The following is a 20,904-nucleotide window of genomic DNA, read 5'->3' as shown; positions in this document are numbered from 1 at the left end:
AAAAGGGAAAGAGGGGAAATGAAAGCTACACACACGAACATAGAAATCAAACTCCACAATGAATCTATATCTAATCCCGACATTGTGGTGAACTCATTCAACAATTTCTTTACAAGCCTAGCTGAAAAACTGGTCCAAAATAATCGTAACACAAATTACCAACCAGCAAACTAAAAATATCACACATGTGCAGAGTCAATTTTCATTACCAAAGTCACTGAAAATGATGTTGCAAAAGCCCTCAGAGTGTTAAAAAATTCATATTCAGCTGGAATTGATGGTATCCTAGCAGCTGTAATCAAAAATTGTGAACACACAATTGCTGAACCATTAACTCACCTCTGTGACTGTTCTTTCCAGGCAGGTATCTTCCCTGAAGCTCTGAAACTTTCTAAAGTAATTCCTGTCTTCAAAAAAGGTGATAATAAAGATATGAATAACTACAGGCCTATCTCAATCTCATCCTGCTTTTCTAAAGTTTTTGAAAAAATAAATGTCCAAAAAAATGATGGACTTCATTGAAAAAAAAAGATTTACTAAGTTTAGCTCAACATGGGTTCAGAAGCAACAAATCTACTGAAACTGCAGTATATGATTGCATAAATACGCTTTTAGAACTGTTAAATAGAAAACAACCCATAACAGGCATATTTCTGGATCTGTCAAAGGCTTTTGACACTGTTGACCACAAAATATTACTGGAAAAATTAGAACACTACGGTATCAGAGGAATTGCAAACAACAGGATTGCTACATTCCTAACCAATTGGATGCAGAGAGTCAGCATGAAATATACTAATAGACAAAGCAACTCAATAACCGAAATACTATCAAGTAATAAAACTATAAAGCAAGGTGTTCCACAGGGCTCAGTATTGGGACCCCTACTTTTCCTCCTGTATATTAATGACTTGAGCCTGAATGTTGATGCACACAAAACAATAATATATGCTGATGACACAACTGTACTCCTCAAAGGGGAGAATACAGAGGCTGTGCGAAAAGCTGTGAACTTGGCTACTGATCAACTCAGCAACTGGGCAAAAATCAACAGATTAACTATCAACACCAAAAAGACAGCTTCCATGAACTTCCACACAACACAAAATGCAAATTCCTCTCAGCCTTCTGTCACTATAAATAACCAGTCAATAGATACCAACACTGTTTTCAAATTCCTAGGTCTGTGGGTTCAAGATAACCTGAAATGGAATACACATACAGGAAAGGTAAATGCCAGGATTTGTACTGGCTGTTATGCATTGAGTGTACTGAAAACATGTGCTAGCCTGAAAACATTAACCAGTGCATACTACGCTTACATACAAGCCCACCCAAAATATGGTGTAATATTCTGGGGAAATGCTCCAACTGCTCTGAGCACATTCAGAATCCAGAAGAGAGCAATGAGGATTATTACTGGGAGCAAACCCAGAGACTCCTGCAAACCCATCTTTAGAAAGTTGGAAATCCTTACACTGCCTTGCCTCTACATTCTTGAGACTCTAAAATTCTTCAGAAAACACATAGTGCCAACTGACCCCAGAGTCGTAAAAAATAATGAAATACATGAACACAACTCCAGGAATAACACAAACCTGCATGTTATACGTACAAACACTCAACTGTGTAAAAAGGGAGTTTTCCACAGGGGCCTCCAACTGTTCAACAATCTTCCCACTAGTATTAAGTCCATCAAAGACAACATAAAATTTAGCAAAGCCGTGAAGTCATATTTGTTGTGTCTTGTTTTTACTCTGTAAATGAATACTTAGAACAGTAATCTTGCTGTTTGTGTTAAATTGAAAACATTGAGCAATATAATACATTAGGATACTATAGGCTTACGTTAATATATGTTAACAATGTTAACTGATATTTTCTGACATCTGCAACACACTGTGTACTATCAGATCACATGGAATAAATAAATATTATATATAAAAACAAAGATGAGGTGACTTACCGAACGAAAGCGCTGGCAGGTCGATAGACACACAAACAAACACAAACATACACACAAAATTCAAGCTTTCGCAACAAACTGTTGCCTCATCAGGAAAGAGGGAAGGAGAGGGGAAGACGAAAGGAAGTGGGTTTTAAGGGAGAGGGTGAGGAGTCATTCCAATCCCGGGAGCGGAAAGACTTACCTTAGGGGGAATAAAGGACAGGTATACACTCGCACTCACGCACATATCCATCCACACATACAGACACAAGCTTGTGTCTGTATGTGTGGATGGATATGTGCGTGAGTGCGAGTGTATACCTGTCCTTTTTTCCCCCTAAGGTAAGTCTTTCCGCTCCCGGGATTGGAATGACTCCTCACCCTCTCCCTTAAAACCCACTTCCTTTCGTCTTCCCCTCTCCTTCCCTCTTTCCTGATGAGGCAACAGTTTGTTGCGAAAGCTTGAATTTTGTGTGTATGTTTGTGTTTGTTTGTGTGTCTATCGACCTGCCAGCGCTTTCGTTCGGTAAGACACCTCATCTTTGTTTTTATATATAATTTTTCCCACGTGGAATGTTTCCCTCTATTATATTGGAATAACATAACATAACATAACAATAAATAAATAAATAGACTTTTGGTAAGTGGTCAGTTGAATACACCGATTGATACCCCACCATGCTTGTCTGACCTGTCAATCCTAAGAATTGTATATCACAGGAGATAAACACAAGCAGAAGACATGTAGTTTTGCCCATGTTTCATACTGGAGGATTGCATGAAAGTTTAACACTTTCCACTCCAATGATGAGTGCCTTTGGACATCATGAATTTTGTTTTCCTCTCCAATGTCGAGCATTACTTGACACAGTTTTTTGTAGCTCTCACATGCTTCATCTAGAATCTGATCGTACTAAGCATCACTTCTGCATAATACTGCCATCTAGGGAAGCGTGTGTTAATTCAGTGTGTGTCAGTTGTGTTGAGAGAAAGGTAGTAATTATTATTTTCAAGTTTGTAGGCACAAAATGGCTAGGTTTTCACACACAGTCCTTTCTGAGGAAGAGATTGTAGAGCTTTTGGGGGAATGTTTACATGAGAACAAGAGTGTAGATAGTTCTGATGATATCAGTGATTCATTTATAAATAATATGGGTGAAATGACAACGGAAACACACAAGGAAAAATTTTGTATTGGAATGCTTACATAAATATACTTGAATGAAATTGCACTTTTAGTTTCAAAGTATATCCTAATTGTTGGTCAGTGGCCCCATTGTTTCTACAGACTCATGGAACTCTCTGTGGTACGCTCGCCACCCAGGCAGAGGCAATGTAAATAAGAGTACACAGAGAAGCTGTGTGTCTCCATTACAGAGTGCAAACGGTTAACTGATAGCAAAAATACTCAGTTCTTCATAATGTGTGCATAAGAAATGAAAATTAAAGTCAACCACTGAAAGCTCTTACTCATACTTCCAGCAAAGTTGCTCAAAACAGTTTGACAGGCTTGACCCCACCTGCAGTGAATGATAATGATCCATAAACATGTGAAACAACAGCATGGTTCAGAGATTCTTACATATGTTCACTGAGTGAGAGGAGGCTACCTACTTTTGGTTTTATGAGATTTTAAAGGTACTGGAATAGAGAAGGAGTTTGATAGAGATAGGGACAAGCATGAAACAATTTATCCCCTGCCCTGAAACAGTTGTAGTGAGGGAGTAGAAAGTATACAATGTAGTAGATCATACGATTCATAATGCAAAGAAAAAGAAAAATAAAGATGATCCAAAGAGGTAATTCTGCCAGGATAGAAAAACATACTCATTAACTACACAATTAGCATAAAAAGCTACAATTCATTTAAAAATTTACTGTGATGATGGAGATTGTAATTTTTCTAATTGTTAATTGAGATAATCAAGATGACATATAAGTAGTACAACCAAGAAAATGAGCAACAAAGCAAAAGCCACAGTGCAATTATTACAAGAAAACAGTGAATCAAAAGGCAAGGAAAAGCAATTAAAAGTATTAACAGAAACTGAAATTGAATAATAACTACTTATACCTGAAACTTTGTAATTAGGTATTCATCAGATAATTGACATCTTTAAGTGTCTGCCAGTTAACATCTTCCAGTATTTCCATGAGAATCTCCTGTGAGTCAAATAAGCCTCTGGCTGTCTGCATATATATGTCATACTATGCTATGCTGGCATGATTGTTGCATTAAACAAGTGATCATGATTACTGTTTATTACAAGTTTTTCCGATTATGTAGACAACCTCATCAAACTCACCAACAGTGAGTAGCTGATTTACATGACCTGACCAGACATTGCAAGTTTATATGTGGATATGGTAGATACTGTAGTGGCACCACAGTCTAGGACACTATCGCCCAGAATGAGTCTGGCTGTAGAATCAGGGAACAATTACTTAAGTATCTAGGCTCAAGTTTGAAGCAAGTGTTAGAATTAATCAAATCACTGGACACTTATGATAGTGCTGCAGTAGACTTAGATTCTCCTGACATTTCTGTAGTGTAAAGTAGGGCTGATAACAAACAGGCTGTGTGCCCAGTTCACACATGGCATCATTCCAAGTCAGAGCCAGGACAGTGCCATATACAACAACAGCAGTGAGCTAGGCAGACGGCACTCAATGTTAAATATTGCCCTCAGTACTTCATATCATACAAATGACAGAAATATTCCTATCATGGAGCAAAGTGTTTCCATTATGGTATGCATGGACATGTGCACTGTTTTTACAAAAGCAAAAGTCTCACAAGTGATCTGTTTCCTATTCAAAGTATCAAGAGCTAGTCATAGTGCAAAGTCATTGTCAGAATAAGTTTTGAAGAAGTTTAGAATGCTTCTCCAACTCAGCAACATGCAAACCAACTTTCTGTCTCTTTACAGGCTGCTAATTACAACATGCACATGCATTTAGATACAAGAACTTCAATGACAATTTTGAACAGACGCACGTATGAACTCACAGGAAAGCCTAAATTTTACAAGTCACAGGCAACACTTTCAGCAAATAATATCCATGATATCCCAGTTCTTGATGTTTGGAGCCTGCAAGTCACTTTTTGCAATGTTACAAAGTTTCATTCATAGTGTTCTGTTCAAATGACAGTTAGAACATCTTTGGTATTGATTCTTTTGAGCTTTTTGGGTTAGAAATTCAAGACAATGTGCTTTCTGTGAATTCTTGTGTCACAGGATAGTGTTTCAAAATTTGTGCAGACTTTAGTAAACTTTTTCAGGATGGCCTAGGCAAAGCAAGTAATTTTGAGGTTCATATTACAATGAAGGAAAATGCACAATCTACTTTTTCAGGATGGCCTAGGCAAAGAAAGTAATTTTGAGGCTCATATTACAATGAAGGAAAATGCACAATCTCATTTTTATAAGGCACTGCCCACCCCCCAGGAAATTACAGATCAAGTGGCACAACAATTGTTAAACTGGTAGGACAAAGGCATAATCACTCAATAGCAGCTAGTCAGTGGATAGATTACATTAGATTTACTTTTGTTCCAAATGATCCGTAGTGAGGAGGTCCTCCAAGATGTAAAACATGTCAGAAAAACAATAATACATGACAAATATTTACAACTGAAATAAATACACTAATGTACCTTCCACAGATCCCAAGTGGAATGATCGTCATTTTTTTTTAATGAACACTATATGAAAGAATCATTTTACAAACACTGATTTATTAAGATTGCATTAATGCACTGAATTTAAAATTTAAAAAAAAATTATTTATAATGTAATAAACATATAATAGAAATACTACAATACTTATTTACAATGGACACATTACTGCACTGAAATGGTGCAGAAGTTAGATTGTAGATTGTACACACACACACACACACACAAATCAGTTGGTTCTACTGAGAAATCCTCCTCTTGTAGACATCAGGAAACCATCTGGTGAATTAAGATTGTGTACTGATTTGTGTACTGATTTTAATTCAATGTTACCCCATTCTCAAATTTCACTGAGTAAGCACTCACAGAATTTTTGTGTGGTGAATACCCACATGAGATTATTCAAGATTTTACACTTGCCATTCAGTAGTGCTTCAGTGCCTGCAATTTTCAGCACTATCTTCAACAACTGACTGCTACAGTGTCTTTATGCATGAACTGCTTAGATGATATTATGGTTCTGGATCATACTCCCGCAGCACATCTTTCTACTCCGGAAGTTTATTTCAAGTTCTCTCTGCTGCTGGTCTCAAGTGCAACAAAGACAAGTTCTTTTGTTCCAGGCTAATATCCAATATTTAAGCCATGTCATCAATGTTCAGGGCATCCACCCTTCACAGTCTCATTTAACTGCTATTTGTGACCTCCCAGCATCTCGCAACATAAGTGAACTTCAATCTGTACTAGAGAAACTCGTTTACTACAATTATTTCACTCTGAATACATTGCAGATTACTACCCCACTGCACAAATTACTCAGGAAAACGTCCCATTTTTGTGGTCTTGGAAGTGTCAACTGCTTTTCAGTGACTGAAGGAAGCTTTTTTAACTAATCATTGTTTAATCCATTTTGATCCCATGAGGCCAGACATTCTAGTGGTCAACACTTCCTTGTATGAAATTTGTGCAGTATTTTCACAAACAGTTGGATCTATGAACAGACAAACTGCTTTTGCATCAAAGCTCTTGACCAAGGCTCAGTGCAATTATTCTCAGATAGAGAAGGAAGCTCTTGCCATTATGAAATTCCATGAGTATCTTTATGGAAGGAAGCTTTACCTAGAGACAGATCACAAGCCATTGACATCATTATTCAGATCTTCCAAGCCAACACCACCATGCACTGTGTAGAAGCTGCAAGGATGGTCTTTGATTTTGTCAGATTATCAGTATAAAACCATGTGTTGACCAAAAACCAAACATTACAGTGCACATACTCTCCTTCATCTACCAGTTAGCACCAGTACAGTGTTCAATGCAGCTGAAAACTCTTGTTTCCATATTGATGTGCAGGACTGTAAAACTGTCAGTGGTGTCCCAATAAATCACCCCTGGATAGCTCAGGTGATGGCTGCAGATCCCAAACTACAAGTTTTGCTGCAGTAAATCCACACTGGTTGGCCACATTCAGTCAAAGTTGTTTGCAATCCAGTGGTTCAGAGATACTCTGTACAACAGAGTGTCCTTTCAATTCACTCGGATAGTGACCATTTGTGCGTGATAGTACCAGAATCTCTCCAGAAGGAAGCCATTCATCTTTCACAACAAGGTGATTGGTCATAGTGTGTACACAGCATCTCACCTGACACCACTGTAAGTGGGTGAGGAGGGATTCACAGATTGACTAGCTGACCTCTCCTTGTCATGCATGTGCAGAGCACCAGGCTGCTCCATCTCAAAGATTCTTCAATTGGCCCAAGCTCAGCATCTGTGGGCAGAGACTATACATTGCTGTCGCAGATCAGTTTGGAACAGCCATTCATCAACTGCTGTGAATGCTCACAGCAAATTCCCATTTGTGACATAAATGCAATCAACCACAATGGGAAACACTATCAAAATTCTCACATCAGTTTTTTGTGTTGAAGGTCTCCCACAAGTGATAGTAACAGACAATGGACTACAATTTACACTGCCAGACTTCAAGCAATTTTGTAATGCCTATGATATTCAACACGTGACAAGTTCACCATTCCACTGGTAATCAAACCACGAAGTAGATCACTTTGTGAGAACTTTTAAGCAGCAAATGGACACACTGTGTGCTTGCCACATCGGCTCCTCATACCATTCCCAGCCAGGATACTGTAAGTTGTCAGCAGAACTGTCACATGGACGTCTACACAGAGCAATGCTGCATCCAATGCAGCAGTCACCCCTTCTTCCGCAGCACACTAAATTTAATGTCAATGATAATGTCTTTTTCTGAACCTTTGCAGAAGCAGACACTGGGAATGCAGTATCATCATTCAAGTCTTGGGAGGTTCTGTTTATCTCTTATAGGGTTCATTTAGGCTGCACAGGCTCTCAGCTCTGCTTCTGTTGGCTTCTTAACCCTGCCACAGATTTCTCAGTTTCAGAGCTGGAGCCCTTGTCTCCCTTAGGTTCTCCACTGCTGGTGCAGGATGGGGGCCATATGGATGCCGATGCCCCTTGGGGCCAGAGAGAGACCACAAGGATGTTAATGCCCACTGCCAACAACATTCCAGAGTCAGCAGCCCCTGCATGCCTCCAGGGACCCATCAGTCATCATTGCAATATCATCAATTGCAGAAGATGTGCACCCTATGACTGGTTTCTCGGCTGGTGTTCCCAGACATTCACAAGGCGAATTTCAAGGTGCAGGCAGAAGCATGCTATCAGCCTCAGTTACGGCTGCTGCCTCCTCAGTGACACCTGGCTCCAGACCAGAGCTCACCCCCCTCCCCCTCCCTCTTCTGCTGTTGTATGTGCAAAGCCAGTACATAATTGGATGAGGGTGGGAATGTGGTGTCATTTGCTACATACACTATCCCAGGGATGTGTCTATTCACCAGAGTTCCAAAGCTGGAACAGATTTTAAAAGTACTGCTACCAGAGGCAACTACACAGCAATCCCAGCTATCAACCCATGGTTGCCTTATGGACATGCCCTCCTTGGCTGGCACAGGCAGTGCCCCTGTCAAGCTGAATAAGAGACTGCCACAGGCTATCATCAGCCCCCTTTGTTACCAGAATGATACCTGCATGTACACAGCCTTCTATATCAGTTATTACAGCATAATGGAGTCAGCTAAAAACACTGGCACTCTCTGGAATTGTGCTTTGAATCTGACTGAATTGTATTTGACAACTCATTGAGTTAAGTAAACTTTTTTTTATATATTACTATTGATGTGTCTCTTATTTCTACTCTCTGCCTTTAAAACCCATGCATCCCTAAAGGATCTGACAGAGTTGAAAACAGAACAGGAAAAGAAGAGTACTGCCACTAGGTAGGAGTCATGAGAGGGATGTAGGTCAACAGCTACAGGAAAATTAGGCACAGAGACAGTACCAGATCACAAGTTTTGTGTAACCAAGTGCTCATCTTAGACAAGTAACAGAAAATGTAGGATCAATAAGAAATAATTTCAACAAAAGAGCTCAGTTGTTGGTAGTTATCAGATCTGGTAATGGCCTGGTTAAAAATGAAAAATACAATATTAAGGGTGGAATGGATAAAACAGGAGCAGCTATTGAACACACAAGTGTGGAGTTTGTGGAGGTTCTGTGGTGCCACGAAAAGCTCTGGGTTAACTCGGCTGTAAAGTGAATAACATAGACATGGGGAGGCTCCTTCAGAAGGATGCAAAATCTCATATTGATGCTGTTCCAGTAGCTGTTATAGCAAGACAGGGATACACTTCTCATGGCCTCCACCTGACAGGAGGAGAAAGGAGAAGTTAGCAGATCTATTAGCACAAAGTATATGCACCTTCCCTCCAGGGATTCCCATTTGAGTTCCCGAAGAATCTCCGTGTTAGGCTTGGGTATTGTTCGAACCTACTGGTAACAAATCTAGCAGCCCACTTCTAAATTGCTCCAATGTCTTCCTTTAATCCAACTATGTGTGGATTACAAACACTCAAACAGTACTCAAGAATAGGTTGCAATAGTGGCTTATAACACGTGGTCTCCTTTACAGATAAACCATGCTTTCCAAAATTTTCCTAGTAAACTGAAGACGACTATTTGCCTATCCTAGTACAATCTTCACATGCTCATTCAACTTCAAATTGTTTTGCAGTGTTATGCCCAGATATCTAAATGACATGACTGTGCCAAGGAAGACACCACTAACGATATATCAGAGAAATATGGAATCTAACTGTTGTCCTCTGTCCACAGTTCACAGTATATCACATGAGAAAAGAGCAAGCTGAGTTTCATATGCATGATGTTTTCCAAAACAATGATGATTCGTGTACATTTGATCCCTCCCTCTGTACTGAGCCTGCACCACAGGCATCAGAGATGGCAGCCAGCTTGCTGCTTCCAGTGTATTTCCTCTCCAGTTCATCAGTGTTGTTTCCTGAGTTGGTGCCCTTTGTTGTGGACCCTGGCATTGATTTTATTTTATTTATTTATCTCTTGTTCCGGTGATCCATGTTGTGACACTATCACAGGATATGGAACGTGTCAATTTTACAAGCTTTTGGCCAGAATTTATGGTAATACATAAAACAAAACAAAAACAGTAAACAGTAACTTAGGTCCCACTACAAAAAAATACATTTTAGAGATAGATAGAGATTACAAAACAAAAAACAGTAAACAGTAACTTAGGTCCCACTAAAAAAATACATTTTAGAGATAGATAAAGATTACAAAATAATAAGTGTTACAGAGAAATAAATATTGCAAAATATATGTTTACAATAAAAATATTCGGTATTACAAATACAAATTTGGGCATACATTTTCAATTTACAATACAAGAAATGTTAAACACTGTAGTTCAGGAACTCTTCTAATGTATAAAATGATCCTTGCAATAGGGACTGCCTTGAGGTTTTTTTAAACAAGAGATCATCATCTACCAAACACTTAATTCTTGAAGGGAGGGCATTAAAAATCTTACAGCCGCTGAAATGGACTCCTTTCTGCACCATACTTAGATTTGGCTGTTCGTAGTGGATATCATGTTTCCTTCTAGTATTGTGACTGTGATATGCACTGTTCAGCTTAAAGATGGATTTTTCTTTCTTTATGAAGCACATCAATGAGAATATATATTGTGCAGTGGATGTAAGTATTTCAAGCTTCTTAAAAAGATTCCTGCATGTGGCTCTAGGATGGACTCCACACATGATCTTTATGGCTCTTTTTTGTACACACAGAACTTTTTTAGCCAGTGGCTGATTTCCCCAAAATATAATTCCAAATGCCATAATTGCATGAAAGTAACCATAATACGCTGACTTCTTGGTTTCCATATTTCTATAAGAAGAAACAATGCACAATGTATGTTGCTGAACTTAGTCTTTTACACAGATCCACAATGTGGTTTGACCAATTCAGTTTGCTATCAATATGCAAGCCTAGGTATTTTGAGGAATCTACCCTGGTTATTGTCTGCTCACCTATCTTTACAAATATTTCCTCATCTTTGGATATTTTGTGGAACTGAATGTAGTTTGTTTTACAGTAATTTAAAATAAGACCATTAATGTTGAACCAGTTCACCGTTTCATTTAAAGCCTTATTTGCCGTTACCTCAAGTTTATCTAATGAATTATCAATAAGTAGTGTAGTGTCATCCGCGAAAATGGTGAATCTACAATATTCCGTATAGAGAGGAAGATCATTTATAAATATAATTAAAAAAAAGTAAGGGGCCCAGAACTGAGTCCTGCGGCACTCCACATGTGATGGTACCCCATTCTGAAGATACTGGGACACCATCTTGACTATCTACTACAACATTTTGTTTCCTGTTTGACAGATATGAGTTGAGCCATTTCCCTGCTGCACCACTTATACCGAGATGTGCAGCTTTTTGTAAAAGAATTTGGTGATTTACACAGTCAAATGCTTTTGTTAGGTCACAAAATATGCCAATCACTTTCAGTTTTTTGTTGATAGGTTCCAAGACGGTCCCCAATTCCTTTTGTCCATACACACTGGTTCCAGTTGCATCTTTGGCCACTGCCACAGACACTATGGACATCTCAGTGGTTGCAGCTTCATGAACGGTGATGCCTGATCCTTCCCATCCGGCAAGGGAGCAGAAGTGCAGTAAACTGGTGGTACTACAGCTTCCACAAGGATAAGATGGGTCACTGTGGTAAGTGTAGTGAGCGCCAGTATCCAAACAACAAATCACAAAATTACTGAGGCAACAAGTCACCCAGTCTGACATGCATGCACAGTGTTAGACCAGCAGTGCCTGCCAGGAATTTATATGTGCATACGATGGCCTCTGAGACCTCAGCTGCCAAATGTATTCTAGTTGTATAATTACTCCCTGTTTATGTATATTTTTGTTGTCACTCTGTGACCCAATAAAACTTATTTATTTCAGATTGTCTGTTTCCTTGTGTTTCTTGTTAGAACAGTAAAACTTAAGTTGAGATAGATAATAGCAATAACACTGAATTATTACAAAAAAGGTTCTGGGAGCAATTAAATTTTATCATTATGTTTATGAAATATTTTTTGACAGAAGCCTGGCATTTTGTAAGATATATCACTGTGTCATGTATCACTGTAACCTGACTGAACTAAATGGCTCTAGAAAACTTCCACGACAACATTAATGTACGTTTTCATTTTTTAATGTATGTTGTGTATGTACTGATGTATGTGTGTGTGGCTTTTCAATAGATGTAATTATTCCAATTAAAAAGCTATTTGCTATTCTACATTTGTAAAATTCAGCTAATGTAACACTGATGAATTTACTAATAAGATGCAACTTGTATTTTTACTCCCTGTTTTCTAGGGAACTATATTCTTGGTAATTCTGCTGAATCAGATAAAGCACTGATTCATTCATGATATTATGGGAATGTGAAAAAGGAGGGAAAAGACATACTCAAAACAACTGTTAGGTTTGGCAAATTACACAAACTGATCAAATTACAGAAAACCATAAAAAGATACCTAAGGTTTCACAGGTTGGGATAAAAAGAGGGCGAGAGGCCAGTAAAAGGTTTCTGACAGTTCATGAAGGAAATAATGTAAAACACAACACCCAGTTAACATAAAACAGACTCTTCTTATATTTGAGATATATATGTAGTATCATAATTGTGTACCTCACTTCTTGGGAAGTCTGCTGTCAACATCAGTGGTGTCTGTCCATTCTTGTCTTGGCAGTCAACAGGCCACCAGCCCCCTTGTAGGATGTATTCCACCATTTTTGGATATGAAAACTGAGCTGCATGATGAAGCACAGTTCTGCCTCGGATATCCAGTATATCCATTGGAGTTCCTGACTGCTGGAGGAATTGGAATGTCTCCAATGACTCAGTGCGAGCGGAAAGGTGCAGTGCTGTCTCACCCAGTGCGGTTCTGGCCAAGAGGTTGGCACCAGCTGAGACCAGATACTGCACAGCCTAAGTAACAAGAATTATGCTGAAGAGTGTTATTACAACAACTGGGAATAATTCTAAAAGATATTCTCATAATTGTCTGAATCAAGCCAGAAATATTATGTATTGTGGAAGATGAAATGTAACAAGGTAAAATCACTCCATATGCTATTGTTTTCCACCTGTCAAATAACTAATTTTTTCTCTTTTGTTTCATTGCATTTGTACACAACACACACAGTGGGCACTCAAAACTGCTAAATTTTTATTTACATGATATTTTGCACAAATTTATTATTTTTGTCACAGCGTTTAATCTGATGATTGCAACACCATTGTTAGTTTTTACTGAAAACTTGTTAGTGGAAAGAAATCAGTAATAATCATTATAACAGCGTGCTGTGTGAAAATTTATATAAGTTTATCAGAAGTTCTGAGGGAATTGACACTACTCATTAGAAAATTCTCAACCAGTCTTTCTGGTAACTTCTTTCAGTTTGCCAAAAACTAATTAAATTGAGAGATAAAAAATCTACTCACTAACCAGTGGCAGGGGAACACACACACAAGAGGATTTAACTTTTACAAGCTTTCAGAGTCAGTGGCTTGCTCTTCTGGCAGAAGAGTTGAAGGGGAAGGAATATGGGTGAAGGAAAAGGACTGGAGAGGTTTAGGGAGAGGGGTACAGTTTAGAAAAGTCACCCAGAACCCTGGGTCAGGGAAGACTTACTAGATGGGATGAGAAGGAAGTTTTCATCCCATCTGGTAAGTCTCCCCTAACACAGGGTTCAGGATGACTTTTCTGAACTATACTCCTTTCCTAAAGCTCTCTAGTCCTTTTCCTTCACCCCTCTTCCTTACCCTTCAACTCTTCTGCCACGAGAAGGAGCCACTGGCTCCAAAAGCTTGTAAACGTCAAATCCTTTTGTGTGTGTGTTCCCTGCTGCTGCTTCATGAGTAAATTTCTCAAGTATCCATCTAAATTATACTATCAATAATTGATTATTTTTGTTGTTAAATTAACTCAAGAGATATTTGTAATTAAAGAACAGCCACACCATTTATTTTTGCTGACGAAGCCCTTATGCTTTGTTCCAGTATTTGAAATTATTCTGTCATATACATTATACTGTCATTATAAATGGCAGTCTGGCTTCAACTGCCAGAGACTGTGGACATGTATATGTGAGTTGCATTTCCGTGAGTGTTGTACACTTATGGTGAAAGCCTTTTTGGCTAAAAGCTCACTTTCTGACAGTCTTTTTGTTGTGCCTATCTGTGGCTCAGCATCTCCACTATATGGTGAGTAGCAGCTACCCTCTTCATAATATTGTGACATTTATACTTTTTTCCCTATTTTTTTTTTTTTTTTTTTTTTTTTTTTTTTTTTTTTTTTGAACTAGATAACACTCTTCATTATTCAGTTAAGCTCTTCATTAAGAATCTGCATAAATTAACAAAATTTTAATCATGGCTACTTTGACTGTTAATCCACTGCCTAGGCATACAGTGTGCTAGTGATACAGCTCTGTGAATTTTTATACTTTTCTAACGAGCTATCTTTTAGTTAAACCAAAATATTGTTGGGATTTCTAGATCATCTACGTCATTAAATTTTGGCGCTTCAGTTTTATAAACTATAATATAATTATCAAGATTATAAAATATTATTACACCAGTCTTTATATACCAGCCCAAACCCAAATATCCTCAATCTACCACCAGCATTCGTACAGTCAACATCTCTGTGTTATGAAGTGCACACACAAAGTCAACTGGTTAACATCTCTGCATTGCTGTTACTGAAAGTTGGCTATTGTAATTCAGCTGGTGAACAGCTAGGTGTAGTTGTCCAGTCTTGTGGAAAAAAAGTTAATGATTACCAATCACCAAATAAATGTTTGTCAAATATCTTTATATACTCCTTTGGTTATTAAAAGTATGAACTGTGTCAGTCAGTCTGTACTTTCTTGACATGTGGAATGTTTTCAGTTGTTCAGTTTAATAACTTGTGTACAATCGACTGTTGTCTGCAGAATTGTGGTCTCTGGAAAATTAACATTTACAAAATTTGTTGCCACTGACAATAATCATGAAGTATTTGTGCCAGTTCAGTGTTTGTTAAATGCAAACAGAAGTATAAGATAAACTGATCATCAGTCAAACATTGTTTAACAGGCATAAATGTTCCAATGAGACAATTTTAAATCCATGGTGCTGTGTTCATCATTGACCTGTAGGATTACCAGTAAAAGTAATGTCAGATTGTGTGATTATGATTCTGTGTTATACCAAGAAACATTTATCTACAGCAGGATTAGTGCAGTTAGAGACCAACAGATAAGTGAGATTTGAGCTTCCGCAATCACAAATCTCCTTTTTAGAGATATTTCACAGGTAATGACAATTTGATGCAAATGATGAAGAGATAGTTGTTGCCTTACTTGCTGTATCACTTTGCTTATTAAACTGAAGAAGAGTAGCATGATTTACACATATTCATAAATGTACAGCACTGAATTAAAGAAAAAACTTAAATATATCCTGCTATTTACAGAAGTAAAAAAAGTGAGTGAATTCATTACCAGGAAGAAGCAAACTAAAACTACAGAAATATGAGGAATAACTCGGACACGACAATTTACATTGTATGGATCAAGTCACATGTCTACTGCAAGCATCAAAATTATATAATACTGTGTCTAGTAAGGAGCATTTAGCAAATTATAATTATATACATCAATGTTCTAGGCCTATGCCATATTAAATTATAATTTTGCTTTCAGTATATATTTCCAAATGTTTAGAGAGTGTGGATTTTCATTTGCTTGTGTAAGCTACTTCTAATTTTGTCCAATGTATTAAATTGTAATTTGCCTTATCCTATAGTACACATAAGCAGGAATTTTTGTGGAGCAAATTAAGAGAGCAGCACCCAAGGCAGCCAGCAGTATGATGGCAGTCCCAACAAACAAAAAGGAAGTTTTAAAAGTGATTAAAAGTCTGAAGTCCAAGAGATCAGCTGGAGTAGATGAGGTGCCAATAACACTAGTAAAGAAAACAGCTAATCAAATAGTGAAACCACTGGCGCACATAGCAAACTTGTCAATGGCTGAGGGCGTGCTTCCACAGAAACTGAAAATTTCTTAAGTCATTGTTGAAAAAGGGTGATAAGCTTAAAATAGGAAACTACAGACCTGTCTCACTTCTCCCAACTTTCTCTAAGGTTTTATAGATACTAATGAAATATAGTGTCAACATTATCCTAATATCCGCAGTCTGGTAAACAGTAAACAGCATGGATTTCAAGCTGGGAGAAGTACCAAAACAGCTGTACTGGAATACACAAAAGAAATAATCAGTAAATTGGAAGAGGGAAAGAGTTAAGTCGGGATAAATCTAGGTCTGTCAAAAGCCTTTGACACCGTTGACCACAGCATACTTTTGGAAAAGCTTGAAGCTATAGGTATCAGAGGACTGGTAAAAAAGTGGTTTGAGTCTTATCTGGAAAAGAGGATGCAGGTGGTTGAAATTACAGCACCAAATTAAACTAAGATCTGATCCAAGGGAGGTCACAGTAGGAGTACCCCGAGGAAGTGTATTAGGCCCCTTGCTGTTCCCTGTTCCTCATTTACATTAATGATATTCAGGTGTCAGAGAGAAAAGCTATAATCATGTTATTTGCTGATGATACTAGTTTAATAGTTAGTGATATGAAGCAGTCATTGCAAGATATACAAAAATGGTTTAGTGCAAACAAGCTAACACTGAATGTAAAAAAAAACTAATTATGTGCAATATGGAAAAATAAGTGAACATGATGACACAAATCCCACCATGGAGGGCAAACAACTTGAAAGAGAATAGTGTGCAAAATTACTGGGTATGCACACTGATGAGATGATAAACTGGAAGGACCATACGGTGAGCTTAGCACTAAAACTAAATTCAGTATGTTTTGTACTTAGAATAATTTCAAGCATTTCTAGTAATGACTGTACCAGATTAGTATATTTTGGCTATTTTCAGTCCATTGCATCCTATGAGATAGTATTCTGGGGAAAAACAAATTGTCATCTAAATGAGATTTTCAAATTACAAAAACGCGCTGTTCGGATAATGACCCAGAGCCCACCTCAAACACATTGTAGGCCCCTTTTTAAAGCATTGAAAATTTTAACAATTCCATCATTATACATTCTGAAATGTCTGTTGGTGATCAAAAGAAATCAGGACAAAATGAAAGCCAATACAGACTACCATAATTACAATACATGGCAGTGTAAAGATCTCCACTTACAAACTGTAACAAGGACCCGAAGTCAAAAACATGTACATAATCAAGGCATCAAACTTTTTAATGCACTACCAAAACATATCAAAGAGCCGGAAAATGAGGATAAATTTAAAACTGTTATAAAGAATCACATGCTTGACAAATGTTATGACAGTGTAAATGAATTTCTATGCTCAACTGTATTAGAATACAAAGAACCACATTCTTGACAAATGTTATTACAGCATAAGTGAATATCTCTGTGCAACTGTATAAGAATATATGTTTAAATTAATGTGACCACTGAAATTGCATCAATGAATATGCCTGTCAAGCACATAATAAGAGTAAGAACCACATGCTTAAAAATGTCACTGCAGTATAAGTGATTAGCTCTGCTCAACTGTGTAAGAATATATGATATCATAAATGTGACAAATGAAATCACATCATGGAATAGGTCTGTCAAGCACATAAGAAATTATGTTATAAAAACACTTATTAGTTGTATATTGTATTAAACATAAGATAGATTCATATGAATTTTAGCATAGAAAATTTTTTGTAAAGATATTATATAGTTGTTGAAATGTATCCTGACAAATCCTATATCACAAATGTGATCATTGGGATGATAAAAAATAAATAAATAAATAAACATACATTCATTTATATTATAGAAACAGTTTGATATTGAAAATGTTTGAGTCTAATATGTTTGAAGGGAGTTTTTCTGTAGCTTTTGGTACTGCATATGATGGCTTTGATTTTAATTTCACAGTTTTCTGTCTTTGCTCATGGAAGCAGTCCTATTTCCATGTGTCATAGTTGTGTCATTCCTGATACCTTGAGTATCAGATGCTTGTTTTCATTGAGACTAATAAATGATTTGCATATGTTACTGCATCCAGAATTTGTTGTTAGTTTTAGGCCTTTTAATGATTCATGTTGAATGTTACTTAAGTTTCTCTGCTTGGTCCATTGATGAATGAGTACAAAATTTTCATGTTTAACAAGATTTATTCACATTAATTGACATCCGAACTGCACACTCGTCATGTAAACAAAACACAGACTGACTGATCTCTTTGACTTGCAAACAGACTCTCTAGCAGACTCAACAACAACTAACTCAACAACTGAAGTGAATTGAATTGAACTGCCGCAGCATCAAAGAATCACTTTATATGGAATTTTAGCAATAGCTTCCAAATTTAGTCCATTATTAAATTTGTACAGTTTCAATGTTACAATTAAAATTTAAAAAAACATAAAGAAACTGATCTTACAGCTGATTAAGGAAAAAATTACAATATTAACTGATGTAATTTTTATAGTAACATCACTAGTTCCAAATATGAAAATCGATCTGAACTTTAGTTACAACAATATCTCTTGTATTATATTAGTTATGTAATTAATTACAGTTCAGTTTTGGATAATAATATTTAATAGTGGTACAGAACTCATGCTTTATCCAACTACATACATAAATTGCTCAAACAAGACTTCAATTTATAGAAATCGAGAAACTGTGTATTGTAAACAAGCGTTAAAAAGTCAGAAAACTGTTTACAAAGAACATCAATTACAAAACAGGACATAAAAATAAATAACAAATGAAGATACATTGCTTGCTAATAACTTTCAAGCCACTTTTCAAGATAATGAGGTTGTTTGTGTTAACTCGTTACTCGATTGTAATTATGGTAATTGTAGGTGCCGGCCACCTATTCCAACACTTCCGCTACCTTTTATTATCTGTTGCTTTTTATTTAGTCCTTCAATTTGTTGATTAATCATTTAATTTAGCATTTGTACGTAATTTTGTTAACGACGACAGTCTCTTGTAATGATGACAATGCACGTTTTTCCAGAACCTACTATTTGCTTTCACAATGAATATCAAGTATTATTACCAAATTGGACAGAATGATATACATATAGACACACATGCAAGTCCCTAGCAAGCACTAAATTGTCCGATAATTATCCGGATGCATATAAAATAAGGTGGTATCAGACATTTCATATGAATTTTGGGGAAGGCTGTATCATTATATCCTACTGTGGCCAAATGGTCATTGTAGAGATTTAACAAATTATTCTGTTGTGTTACAAGATTTTTGCTGGTCATACATTAGATGTTCCTGTGAGTTTTATGGCAGAGATGATTTGCATTTATTTTTTGTATGGACCAGCAAGCCTTGCTGATAAAACATAACTGTGCAAAATTGAGTTTAAAGGTATACATTTTACAGTATATCTAACAGGAATACCTAAAAGCAAATAAAAATGTATTTCTATCTTTAAGAACTGTTTGTTCATCCTTTATGAGGGAATGAAAACAGGGCGGGGTGGGGGGTATTTAATGAGGGACCCTAGTATTTCATGGCCCTTTCTTTACCTGGTTTCTGAGTAATTTGCTCTACTCGCATCCTGCTCCCCAACTTCCACAATTATTTCTTTCACTCTTTCCAGAAAAAGGTATTCATGCTTCCAAATGCTAAAGATTTGGTTATAAGTGTTTCTGTAAACTCTTCTAGAAGTTTTATAGCATTCCTCCACCATCATGATTATTAATGTGCTAACGATTTGCTCCCTTTACTCACTGCTATTTCAGGTACAATAGGAAACTTACTGCCAGGTTCTAGAACTTGAGGAGTGTATCCCTCAGAAATTGCACATCATGAAGGTAAGCGCTGACCATTATCATCTGTCTTTTTGTAACAAGAAAGATAAGATAAGAACAGCCTGAAAGGTTTTTGGGCGTAGCATCAAGTGCTGTCATGGCAAATAAGCAATTTTAACTCATAATTGTATTTAAGAGTATGATTGGAACTCACATCTAGATTTCCACTTGATGATGCTCTCAAAAGAGGTGTGTAGCCATATTTATCACAGGCTTCTATTGGAATATGAACATCTTCCAATAAATATCTGAGAATTTCCACGTTTTTTGCTGCATGTAATAAGATTGGGTGGCCATTGCAGTCCTTGGCATTTGGCTCACCACCCTGTGCTATCAGTTCTTTCAGTGCCTATAGACAGAAAACAGACAGACTGAAGCATTCATGCTATTAATTGAAAGTAATAATCGAATAATACATAAAGGAAAGTTTACACTGGAACTATATCAAACTAACCATCAGTAAAGGCTAAAAGAGAAAAAAATCATAAAAATTAATGAATTTTCATTAAATCATGGAATTTATTCAAACATGCTATAGTCTACAACATTAAATGATTTGCTGAATGAGATTACAACTAATAATTCTTCATTGTTCTTGTGTTTTTCTAGTTCTCTTTATGGCATCATGAAAAGTGTGTGGAAATGTAAGACTAACTGTAATGTAGATCATTTGGCTAAGTAAAACTACTCTGAAGTGCCAAAGAAACTGGTATAGGCATGCATATTCAAATACAGAGATGTGTAAACAGGCAGAATATGGCATGGTGGTCGGCAACATCTATATAAGACAAGTGTCTGGCACAGTTCTTAGATTGGTTACTGCTGCTACAATAGCAGGTTATCAAGATTTAAGGGAGTTTGAATGTGGTATTATAGTCGGCTCATGAGCGATGGGACCCAGCGTCTCTGAG

At 37.0% G+C, this 20,904-nt stretch overlaps 1 protein-coding gene across 1 annotated transcript in view; it reads right to left on the bottom strand.

Annotated features, from left to right (window-relative positions):
* The window catches only part of LOC126419408 (serine/threonine-protein phosphatase 6 regulatory ankyrin repeat subunit C-like), a 372,581-nt gene that overhangs the window by 306,675 nt on the left and 45,002 nt on the right, over positions 1-20,904 (bottom strand). Inside the window, exons 3-4 of the mRNA XM_050086600.1 lie at positions 20,148-20,342; positions 12,750-13,049 (exon numbers count right to left, since the gene is read on the bottom strand). Of these exons, the coding sequence (XP_049942557.1) occupies positions 12,750-13,049; positions 20,148-20,342 (495 nt within the window). The remainder of the gene's footprint in view (positions 1-12,749; positions 13,050-20,147; positions 20,343-20,904) is intronic.

This window comes from Schistocerca serialis, chromosome 1 (assembly GCF_023864345.2).
Source record: "Schistocerca serialis cubense isolate TAMUIC-IGC-003099 chromosome 1, iqSchSeri2.2, whole genome shotgun sequence".
NCBI classification, from domain to species: Eukaryota; Metazoa; Arthropoda; class Insecta; order Orthoptera; family Acrididae; genus Schistocerca; species Schistocerca serialis.
The sequence above is the reverse complement of the archived record's forward strand: the minus strand, read 5'-3'. Positions and strand labels throughout refer to the sequence as shown.